The following is a 12,521-nucleotide window of genomic DNA, read 5'->3' on the forward strand; positions in this document are numbered from 1 at the left end:
CCCCAAACCAATCCTGCCTGTACTGTAGTGCTTTGTAATGAGGCCCTCCATCTGAAAGTGATGGATGGTGAATTAATGCAAGTTGCCGGTGTGGCCGTGCTGCTTTGGTTGCAGAGCTGCAGGCCGATGGCAGTCCAGACACGGAGACGATTGCCTCTGTTCACTCTCCTCTGGGTGGCCAGCCACTGGGCTGTGTCCACGGATGCACTGATCCTTTTTTTAATTTCCTTTCCATCCTTTGTTTATTTTGATACTTTAACTCGTTGATCTTAGCTAGGCTAGCTCAAGTCTTAAACCAGTAGTGTTGCTTTTTTTCCTAAAAATTCTCACGCACTGAATTTTTTTTAAAGGAAATACACATACTATGAAAATTCACATACACAAAATCAAACATTAAAAGCCGCTCTAAAAAGGTGAGTTTTGACTTGTGATTTGAACATGATTGACAGATTGGTGCGGATGTGTTTGTCTATGATAGAAGCCTGAATATCCTTTCAGTGTTGATGGGACAAAGCAAGCAACTTATTAAGACCTCACCTTGTGTCATTTTCCACAATTTTCTGAAATTTTATGGGCTAAACGATGAATCCAGACAATAATCAGCAGATGAATTCATAATGACAATAATTGTTAGTTCCAGCCTAAACTACACCTACTTCTTGAAGACAGATTCCTAGTTTATTAGAACGTACTAGAAGTGTATTAATTTTGCCTCCATTTCTATTGATTATGTACAACATTGTTCTCACCAAGTAAATAGCTGGGCTCTGTTAATATGGCAGCGTTGCTACAACAAAAGTCACACCGCAAGAACCCATAACAGGGTTTCCGCAGTGTCTTAAAAAGTCTAATATTTTTTTGATATTAAAAACATGAACATCTAAGCCATTGCCAAGTGAGTTGCTACAAAGCTAATCAAGCTATCAGCTCCACCCAACTCTCTGTATTTCTCAGTATGGCTATGTTCAGAAGATTGTGTCGTCCGGTGACTTTCCCGCGCAGAAACTTGAGATAATTACCTCCTCTTCTGAAGAGGCCATCATGTTTTGGGCGCTGCGGCTTGTTGTCATCACTTAGAATTCCTCATGGGGGAGACAGAAACTACGTACTATAGCTTTAAGTAATTTTAAATGGGTCTTAATTTTCCTATGTCCATGTAATGCTACCTGTAATGTAGGGCTGGGATGATTCGTCGACGTCATCGATTACGTAAATGTGTCGACAAAAATAATTTGCGTCGAAGCATCACTAAATAAAATAAATAAATAAAAATTGCGTGCAAATTAATTAGCGTAATGTGGAACTAATGTAATGCGGAACTACTGTTAGATATGTGGGTTCTAGGAACACCTGATCTGAAGCTAGCCGAGCTCCTCCGCCTACATGCAGTTTTTTGTCAGGTCGACGGTCCAGTGAGTGAGTCACAGATAGCAGCACGAAAGGACGAGTATGGCGACCCACAAGAGTTAGAGGACCTGCCGGCCTCTTTAAGATCGCAAGTTTGGGAAAACTTTGAGACTTTATGGCTGCAGCCTGGAGCCTCCCGTCTCATGTCCTCTCGTCTCATGCCGTCCACGCCTCAAAAACGTTGGTCTTCGGGTCAGTTCCAGTAGTAGGCTACAGGTGAGAGAGTGGTGGATAAGACGAGGACTGTGTGTTGGCGTTGTTCAGCAGTTGTTGGGTATGTGAGTGGAAATACATCTAACATGCTAACACATATCCAACGCCATCACCCAGATGTGCCAATCACTGGAACAAGACAAAAAAAAAAAAACTGTCCAACTTCTCCTCCCTACAGTGCTTAACCAGCCTTTAGATACAAATAATTAAAGTTAAATTAAAGGGAAAAGAGCTTGGATGTTAAACAAGAGATTATTCATTATTTTACCTACTGTTAAAGCAAATACAGGCTACTTTATTTTGTGGTTGGATTGATAGCCTACATCTGGCTTCAGGTTGCACTATAAATTCATTTTACTTGAACAGTGCAGTGTTAAACAATTTTAATAGATTTGAACCTTATTGAAATTAGTTTTGTGGAAATTGTTAATAATTGAGCAATGGGAAAATAATCGCTAATTGAACAATTAATCGTTAATGGAAAAATTAATCGTTAGATTAGTCGACTAATTGAAAAAATAATCGCTAGAGTAATACCGTCAATGCTCAAATAGTGGCCTTGATAAATTCAGTATAATGTACATTGCGCAGCACCAGTTCCATCAGTACAACAGGCATGTCACCCCCAATTTCCACCTGTTGCGGAATGTCTGCGGATCCGCTCCGGAACGGCGGCGGAGTCATTAGGTTTCCATTAAAGTCAATGTGTGTATTTCCAACGGCTGCGTTCCGACTCCATCCCAGCTCGGGCGATCCGCAGCCCTCCAGAGCAGATACGCAGAGCTTCTATTTTTGTCGGAGAGCTCCGCAGCAATTCAGCACAGGGCAGATAGTGTGGGACAGGAAGTCGAGCACAGAAGCAAAATTATAAACAAAAATATTTCCCTGCACTACACCTTGAAAACACAGCACATAGTTGTTTCCCTTCTACTCCTCTGGATGGAAACTAACTGTTGTTGGTTTTGTGGTTCTATTCTACCTGAATTCGCGAGATCTCGTGGGTCCTCGTTACTTCAGCTGTCAGTCATGGCTGCAGCCGTTCCACAACAAATCCGGACCTGGTGGGTATTGACGGACGGCGGAGCACGGAGCAGACACACAGCGGAGCCGGTCCGCAGATGTTCTGCATTCGGTAGAAATTCCCAGACATACTCGCCACCGCTGCAGCTTTTCTTCCCTAAGAAATACTTTTCATGGACTAATGTTTCGGAGTGCTGTTAAGCTACTGTCAGTGAAACCCAAGACTTCCTGCTCAGATGTTTCAGATAGAAAGTCTCCCATGCTCTGTTGCCTACAATAAAAAGTCACAATTAGCGCCTCGTAATTGAGTTATTAAAAAACGTTGTAAAAGATGCTGGATTTAATGGAACAGATACTTTGACTGCACGCTGGACTCCCAGTCCCAAAGTGCACATAAAGTGTTTGCTATGACATTAACATTATTTAACTCTGAAAACATTTATAGGAAACATTTTATTTTTTTCAACCGTATTTAGTAATAAAGATCAGAGTTTAAAGGTGCGAGGTGTTGCTTTTCATTGTCAATAAGCCTTTTTTTTTTCAAGGACTTTACGTTTTTGGCGTAAGAATATATGTTATGATGACCCATGTTGTAAGAGATCATTTTGTTTACTTAAGTGTAGGGTTGGGCATTGTTTGGATATTAACGATTCTGATTCCAATTCCGATTCTTCCTTTCGATTCCGGTTCTTATCGATTCCGATTCTTTGAGTGGTGGAGTTGAAACGGGTCACATGCTTTATTTTTTTTATTATTATCTAGATACCAGTCCTATAATGCCAATGAGGAAATTGGGGAATTGTTTCCGACAACGTTTCCGGACTCACATCTGACTGTTTTTTGATGTCATGATATAGGTCTTCAATTTCATTCATAATGGTCTTAAAAGGGTCTTAAAAAGTCTTCAATTTGACTTGTTTTTCCAATAAACAAGAAGTCAAGCTTTTTCTTTTCTTTTTCAGCTCGCCGTTATTGCTGCGTAGTCTGTAAAAACGATGCTTTCCCCCAGCAACAACACCTGTACCTGATTATAATTGCCCTCCTTGAATAAGTCTCTACATATGCGGAGAAGGCTACTTCGCCATGTGCTCGGAGGTGTAAATGACACATATTTGCATATAAGTGAACTGGCTTCTGCACATTTTATAACGAAGGTGGTTTGCAAAATTGCATCGTTTTAATTTTCTAACCATAAGGACAAGAGCCTAGGTTGAATGTGGATCAAGTCTAGCTAATGCCTGACCTGTCGGATAAAGCATATCAGCATTTGGCTAACTGGTGTCGATCTTCAGCCGTGTTTTATTAGACTCTGCACGCCTACCAGCTCACTTGGATAAGAGAGTCACTTGAATGCCTACAGTATAAATAATGTGTGAGAGAAAAGCAGCCCCACTGCTGCTGGAGCCTTCTTTTTCCCCAGCATCACTTAACTGTGACCCAGTTTTGTGGACACTGCAGCAGTCGAGTTAACACAGCGCTGTTCCAGAGTCCCATTCCCCCGAAACAGTTGTTTAACGCCAAAACACGGTGGGTATCATTTTGAAGAAGTGTGACACCTGCGCTGACAGAATGATTGGTTTATCTGTGTTTTAAGCCCCAACGTCTTGCACTAGGATTAGGCAATGGTTAGGGTTAAGGTTATGGTTAGTTGCCTTGAAGTCAATGGTCGCAGCACTGCCTGGAAGGAGACGTTGGGGGCTTAAAACACCATCGAGCGAATGATTGCTTGTGTCAGAGTTAAAAAAGGCACTATTAAGTATTGTAGAAGTTTGCTCATTTTTCCAAACAGAACAGGAACGGTGTGTGGAGGCCTGGGCTCAGCTGCAAGGTTATTTATGATTTTGTTTAGAGAATATCAGGTAACAAAAAACGTGAATAGCAAAAGGGGTTTCTGAATGAAATCTTTCATGTAGGCGTATGATACTGTGGTTCGATCAGCAGCCTCTCGTGTTAGCCCTGAGGCAAGCAGGTATGATGGGAATACAAGTGTTGAGACTCGGTGCTGTCTCTTGGGAAGCAGTTGGGAGGCAGCGGCAGGTTCAGCAGGGCAACCAAGGCCTTTCTGTCAGGGTCTCTTTATCCGCTTCTCTGTGAACGCATTGCCCTATTTATTCTACATTATGAAAGTCTGTTTGTATATACAGTGTATATACTATGTTTATTTAACTTTTTCAAAATGTGAGGATTAACTGCTTTTCTATTTCATGTCATCATAAATAGAATATCTTTCCGAAATGATACGTTGCAGCTTTATTGTATTTTTAACACTGAAATTCATTTTACGTTCCCAAGCAGCTCTGCTCAAAAAAAGAAAAGTACACAAAGAATTGGATAACACTTACACATATAGAACATCACTTGAGTTTTGTGACATCACTTTAAGCTCTTGGAACTGAGCCTGGCTTTTTTTGAGCCGTTATTTTAAAGCACAATAAACCTTAAAGGGGTGATAGAATGCAAAACCGAGTTTAACTTGTCATAGTTGAATAACGACAGTTCGGTGGGTAATATGGGCATACAGAGAACCTCAAGTCCCATTGACACCTTTTTCCTATGCAAATCTCACAATTTGAAGCTGCCGCTGAAAACGGGCGAAGCTAATAGTTGACGACAACTTGGTGGCTGTACATTAATTGGCTCTGCTCTGTACCTTTTTGTCACGCCCCAAAATTTACATACAGACCAGCGTAGATCTCAGACCCTAGTTTAGCTGCGCGCTGCTCTGTGTACTTACGGGAATTACAAAGAGGAAAGTTTGGAAGGTTTTCAAGGATATTGAAAATTAACCATGGTCGTAAATGCAGTGTTCCGGGCTGTGCAGGGAACACTTCACATTTCATCGCGAGCTGCCGGTCGTGGTGCTCCAGGTAAGCGTTAGTTGGTGGTTCATTTACCTCAGCATAGGTGACTGTGCGCTGGTTACAGAGCACCACGAGCTGCCGGTCTTGGAGCTCCGTCAGGTCGGCGGTAGTTGGTGGTTCAGTTACAGGCTATGCGCTGGGTACAGAGCACCGCAAGCTGCCAGTCGTGGAGCTCCGTTAGGTCAGCGGTAGTTGATGGTCTAGTTACCCCAGAAAAGGTGACTGTGCACTGGGTACAGAGCAGCACGAGCTGGTTGTGGTGCAAGTAAATGCTAAATGACAAAACTTACCACTCTGAAGTAGTCATTTCCAATCTACGGGCGACTGGTTGCTCCTCTACATTAGATTCTTCCTCTGATTCAGGCCCAAACATATACGGTTCAACACCTAATGTCTCCAGCTTCGTTCGTTGTAAACCAACCAATCAGCACGCAGCTTATCTAAACATTCATGAGCATACCATAAAATGGAGAAAACCTCATTTCATTCTAGGGCTATTTCACAGGGTTGCATTAGGCCGCATAGAACAGCACCCGGTCCATTTTCAGCCCAACCAATGTTACATACCCTATTCAGAGACCTTAAGGAACAGTGTGAAATACCCTATATAATCATTCTATCACCCCTTTAAACTTAATTTGTAATGAAAATGGTCATTATCTGTTCTCTGTTCTGTAGGAGCACATTCTGCCCAAGCCCCGTGCCTACTACCGCATCGACCAATCAGCAGAGCCCGATGTGTGGCTGGACGCCGTGCAGGTTTGGGAGGTGAAGTGCGCTGACCTGTCGCTGTCGCCCGTCTACAAGGCCGCTATGGGAATGGTCAGTTCAGTCTGTTACCCCCCTTCCCCCCCCCATGTGTTTCCACTGATACATTCTGCCTGCTATGCTCTGTTGCCTACAATAAAAAGTCACAATTAGCGCCTCGTAATTGAGTTATTAAAAAACGTTGTAAAAGATGCTGGATTTAATGGAACAGATACTTTGACTGCACGCTGGACTCCCAGTCCCAAAGTGCACATAAAGTGTTTGCTATGACATTAACATTATTTAACTCTGAAAACATTTATAGGAAACATTTTTTTTTTTCAACCGTATTTAGTAATAAAGATCAGAGTTTAAAGGTGCGAGGTGTTGCTTTTCATTGTCAATAAGCCTTTTTTTTTTCAAGGACTTGAATGTGAGATAGCTGGATGAGTTGTAAACAATTCCTAAGACCATTGCTAAGAATAGTATCTGTGCTTTACATTTTGTCAACCACCAGGTTATTAATTTGTCTTTAAACATCATGTAGCTACGTCTATTTTCCCTTCAGTCGTAGGAAACAATGTTGAAGGGCCAGAAAATGAATGAATTCAGAGGGCATACGTTTGATGGGAAATTACAGCACTAACAGCAGCACTCGTGTGAGACATGGGCTACCAGTCATCTCAACCATTTTCACCGTGTCACCACAACGATACCAAAGAAATTCACAAATGAAATCCTATTTCTTCTAAAGAGGAAAGAAAATTAGCAAGGCATCCATATTTAAGAGTAAAAAGATAAACTGAGAGGCAGATGAATGGAAGTATGACAAAAGAAGAGTTTTTGTCCTAGAACTGAAAAAGGGTTTCAAAATCCTTCAATTGAAAACATTTTTTTTCTTCAATCTTTCTAACCCTAACTGTTAACTAATGGGGATTTATTAAGTCTGACAGTCAAAAAAAATAAAATGATTCAGGACATGTAGGGGTTAACGTTTTCATTCCAGTACTGTGTGGGCAGCACGGTGGCCCAGTGGTTAGCACTTCTGCCTCACAGCAAGGTGGCACTGCAGAGTTTGATCCCCGGTCTGTGCAGGGCCTTTCTGTGTGGAGTTTTCATGTTCTCCCCGTGTTCGGTTTCCTCCCAACATAAAGACATGCATGCTAGGTAATTAGGACTTCATTTTAAATTAGCCGTCTGGGTAACACGTGCATTGTCCTAATCAAATAAATAGATCTTACTGTACTGTATACTGACTGTGATCCTGTCTGCCTGCCTGCCCACAGGTGGATCCAGAAAAGGGCATTTCTCTGAGGTTCCCTCGCTTCCTTCGGATCAGAGACGACAAGAAGCCCGAGGACGCCACGACCGGAGCTCAGGTACATCAGATCCCCCGCACTGGCATGGAACTTGTTGAAGGCTAAAAAAAATTAAAATTTAAAACAGGGATGTGAAATCAGCAGTTAAGTATAGAATAATGTCAGATACACATTTCAAGCATTACATACCATCTGCAGAGCATTTGTGGAGGCCCAGAAGGTCTAACAGGTCAGCCTTGTGCAATACAATAATGACTGTAAATCTGTAGAAACTCAACCATATGTTTGCCCGGCCGTGTAACTGGAAGTGCCATGTGGAGATAGTGCATCGACATCATAGCCGCCTTTACAAGAGCTGTCCTGTAAGTAATCTCTAAGGGTGAATAGCGCTGCGAGGACAAGCCTTTTTTCCCCTACTGTCATTGATTCATGTAGTGGCCTCCCACTGCACGGAGAACAAAGCTACAGTATATAACCGCCAGGTAACGCAGCAACTCTGGAGTTCAGTGTTGGAGTCTGGCTAATATATTGTGCGGCAGCAAAAAGTGAGTGAATAATATTCTGCAGTAGAGATGTGCAGGTCACCTGGTACCTTCACCTGCATACGCACCTACTCAAGCATCCAACAACAAACGCGGCAACCTGTGATTATATTCAACATGAAGCCCTTATTTTCATGGCTTTCTCTTATTTTAGCTCAGCAAAGGAATAAACACCACACCTGGTACAGCGACGATACGTTTTAACCAGATAAATACACAAAGTTTCAATTCGATTTTAAGATGTTTTTCTTTATTTTTGTTTGTATTTCCCCGACCTTCCCGCTGACCCACCAGCACATCATTTATGAATGATTCAACCCAACCGACCTGCATTACAAGTCATTGCACACATCGCTACAGTATGTTAGTGTATATGATATGAAATATCTTATACAAACTAACTCTAACAGTTTTTTTTGTTGTTTGTTTTTTTGGCGACGCAGTTGAGATTCACGTTTTCTCAAACTAAAAATACTGAAACAACAACAAATAAAATGGTCTACAACAAACACTGTCATTAAGTATTAGTCTGCTGGTTGTTTTCACCATTAGTCGCGAATTCATTGGGCCTATAAAACCTCAATAAACGGTAAAAAACAGATGTGTAACTTTGTATCATGTTAGAGAGGAGAGAGCAATGGGTTCTCAAATTGGAGAAGCCGAAACCAGCAAATCTTTGGCCTTTTTGCCTAAAAAAATTCTTGTATTAAAAGTTTATTAGAACAGTTAAGTCTATTTTTATTGATAGACTTATCGACTCATTGACTAATTGATTAAGTAAAAAATTGCCATTTCATCTTTTCATAAAAGCAGATCACCTTCTGTAAAGTTTTGATAGGCATTTGACTGTTGACTGTAATTACTGTCAGTGGTGAAGTATTAGTAAACCACACTACCACACTGTACAAGTAAAAGTCCAGCACTGAAAATGTTACTTTTTTAAAAGTATGTATAATCAGTAAAATGTACTTAAAGTACTAAAAGTACTCAATGCAGAAAAATCCTCACATTTTTGAAACTGGAAACGATCCAAACAGTTGTGTGTTTAATGGTCTAATCATTTCAGCTGGACTTGTAGGCCGTTATATTGTTGGCTAGTTTCATTAATAATAAAACATTGTATTTTATAAACTACATGTTTTGTGTGTAAAAATATAAAAAAAAAAAAAAGTATACAAAAAGTACAATATTTCTCTCTGAAATGTAGCGGAGTAGAAGTAGAAAGTGGCATGAAAAGAAAAGACTCAAGGTAAAGTACAAGTACCTCAACATTTGTACTTAAGTACAGTACTTGAGTAAATGTACTTAGTTACATTCCACCATTGATTACTGTTGGTACACAGTAATTGCTGTAGGTACCATAAATGATGCCATTGTCCAAAGTCATTATTAGCAATCCGTTCTGAATCATGCTCTCCTGTGCTAACATCTGGACTGACTAGATATCTGAGGATTCTTTTATGTCCGTTTTGCAACCCAGAATAAGAAATAAAAAACAACAGCCTGACAACAACCCGGTAACGCTTAGCTTTGATTTGTAGACGTGTTCACTTCCTACCACTTTGTCCACCAGTTAAGACTCTACTAAAAGTTTTAAGACACTCTCGCCAGCATCAAGCGTTGCCCTGGATGTCCAAACTCTGATGACAGCCAACAGCTTCTTCTTAAAGTCAACCCAGCCATCCCACAAGCATTGCACAGCGTTGTGTAACAGCACACTGACATTCTCACAAAGATTTAGAGTTTTGGCCCAAACATGCCAGCTGGATTCTTTTTTTCTTTTCTTTTTTTTTACCTGAGCCTAAACAGGTGTAACTTTCATAAGGTCTGTATCATATTATACAACTTTTACTGACTGGAATTAACAGCCATCTGTTAACTGTGGAGACAGGTTTGTGCTCATTACTGTTGGGAGTCAGGTTGGAACATCGGCTGCATCTAAATGAATCTTCCATCGGTTATCTGGGAGGATGAACACACACTCCTAGTTTCACTCTATGTGATTTAGCAGGCAATTTATAAGAAGCTTGACCTCCTTCAAGTCCAAAGGAGTCAGGGCTGCACAATCTATCGTATTTTTTTTTTTTCTTTTTATTGTCATCGCGATATTAGTCTCCCATTGCCAGACCACAGCGCTGCAGAGGAAGGTCCGGCTAGTCCACACAGCATTCTGGGATGGGAGAAAAACATGCTCTGGTTTATTGGCATTTCTTTAAACCCCTGCTAAGCCCCTGACACAATGATGGTGCCTCTGCAAAAAAGCCTTGGCATAGAAATTGTTTTGGTGGAACATGTACATACCCTGCAGAGATCTGAGGAGCAGTTAACCATAGTCCTCATACTGTAAATCCTCTGGAGTTTGGAATGCAAACACACAGAAAAAGGAAGGTGACTGACATCGGGCGGAATTTCCCGGGGGCACCTGAACAATCCCGGAAATGAAACGCCGTTGATGTAGACTATCGCGATATCAACTGCCGCAATAAACCCATCGCGAAAGGCTGCGACATATTGCTAATAACATTCAGATTTTTGTGTTAATTGAAAGAAAATATAATTACAAAACTTCACTTTAAAATGTAACATTGTTTTGTGTGTCATTCGTTTTTAGTGCTGCCTTTTATGTTTTGTTCAATAAAAGAAAGTTGGAAATTTCCTTTCATTTGTTATAAATTCAACAAGCAATTTGTTGTATTTTAGCAGAATACTGAAAGCAGCAGAAATGCAGAACTGAGCACACTTTAATATCTGTATATTTATCGCAAGTAATATCGTTATCGCATTATTCAACGTTGTCGCGTATTTTCTCATGTCGTGCAGCCCCAGAAGGAGTTAAGGCCCTAAACACCCACACAGGTGTTTCCAGTGAATCTGGCTGATTAGCCCTCGTCCCAGGACTGTGTGGGTGTGTATAGACTGATTGATTGACATCTTCCGCAGTCTCCTGTTAGCTTTGTTGCAACTGTTAGGGCAAGACATCCTTATCATTCTTATTGATAGAAATGATTTGTGACCTAATAAATTCCCATCTAAGCTCCAGCTCACCTTCAACCTGAGCAGAGGTCTAATCATCCACAATAACTGAAATCACCTGTGTGTGGAAGTTCGGAGGCTTTAAACCTTGCGTTGTCTTCCCGTCCACCTTGAAAAAAACAACGTTTGTTTTTTCTTTTTCCAACGTTATAAATTGTTAAATTTTTCTTCCACACATTTTCAGCGCTTATTTCTACGTCCCATATTTTCTGATATAAAACAAAAATTGAAAACGGGTCAATGTGACCCGAAGTCAACACAAGGGTAAAGGAAACATGCAGCCTGAACACGTTGGTCCCAGTCAGTTTCAGACTGAGAATGAAAGCTTTACCTTGGTCCCGTCTCCTAGTTTTCCTCCTGACTGTGCCACCGTGCTGCACTGCAACTGATACTGCTGATTCTGGGTGGGCCCTGCTGTTCACACATTATTCATTCTCTCACCCCCCCTCCCTCCAAACCCCGAGGAGCAAGTGAACACTACCTCCGTCTCCCAGTCGGCAGCTGGGAGTCACTGACTTCAAAGCCCCGTGATATGAATAATCAAACTGTTATTTTTAGCTTTTTCCTCTTCATGTTACTGACCTGACTTCATGATCTTCTCTCCCACCCCCCCTCCCTCCCTCCTGCCATCTCTCTTTCATGCATGCTCTCTCATGCCAACTCTTTTCCTTCTCTCTGTCTCTCTCAATCTCTGTCCATCTCTCTGCAGATTGCTGATTTGTACAAGAAGCAGCAGCAGATTCAGAACCAGGGTGAGAAAGCTGACCCCGAGGACTACTACTGATCAATTGTAGTCATCAGCAGAGAATAATAAATAATGGCAATTTCAAAAATAATTGTAAATAGCTTCTTTTCTTTATGTAATTTCAAATGAAAATAAAGGCTCTTTGCCAGTTTTAAGCATCCTGTCATTTGTGTTATTGATTTATCGAAGCAGCTCCATTTCTGATGCCAAAAATTGCGTAAAACATCTTGCTGCATACCACGCACATAAATTCCAACAAGCCCAAATTGATTCAGCATTTACAGCTTACCTGCTGGTAATAGATCCCTATCAACAATTCACTGTGCAAAAACTGCCAAGCACAACATGAAATGTGCAGGGGGCATACCAATATAATACTTTGAGCTGGCCTGATTTCTCCTGGAGCACTGGAAAAGCGGCCGCAAAGTGCGTTCAGCGTGCGTGGTAATAAAGAACATGCCAAAGAGATTGCCGGCTGCCTGAAACGTTGTTAGAAGTAGAAAAAGAGCCGGCAGCTGACAGTTGCTCAAACAGCAGGACAAAAGGCACTCGCATCTTGCATTAGATGATGGAAATCCACTGTCCAGCCTGAATCAATCGGGGACTGTATTTTTGGGGGGGGAGCGGGTGGAAG

General features: G+C 41.4%; 1 protein-coding gene across 2 annotated transcripts in view; it reads left to right on the top strand.

Moving 5' to 3' along the window:
• lig1 (ligase I, DNA, ATP-dependent) overlaps positions 1–12,045 on the top strand; it is a 74,150-nt gene extending 62,105 nt beyond the window's left edge. For both annotated transcript variants that reach the window (XM_039816638.1, XM_039816639.1), the window contains exons 25-27: positions 6,180–6,323; positions 7,535–7,627; positions 11,852–12,045. In XM_039816638.1, coding sequence (XP_039672572.1) covers positions 6,180–6,323; positions 7,535–7,627; positions 11,852–11,926 — 312 coding nt within the window. In that variant the 3' untranslated portion in view covers positions 11,927–12,045. The remainder of the gene's footprint in view (positions 1–6,179; positions 6,324–7,534; positions 7,628–11,851) is intronic.
• Positions 12,046–12,521: the final 476 nt, after the last annotated feature.

The sequence above is a fragment of the Perca fluviatilis genome, chromosome 11, assembly GCF_010015445.1.
Source record: "Perca fluviatilis chromosome 11, GENO_Pfluv_1.0, whole genome shotgun sequence".
NCBI lineage: Eukaryota > Metazoa > Chordata > Actinopteri > Perciformes > Percidae > Perca > Perca fluviatilis.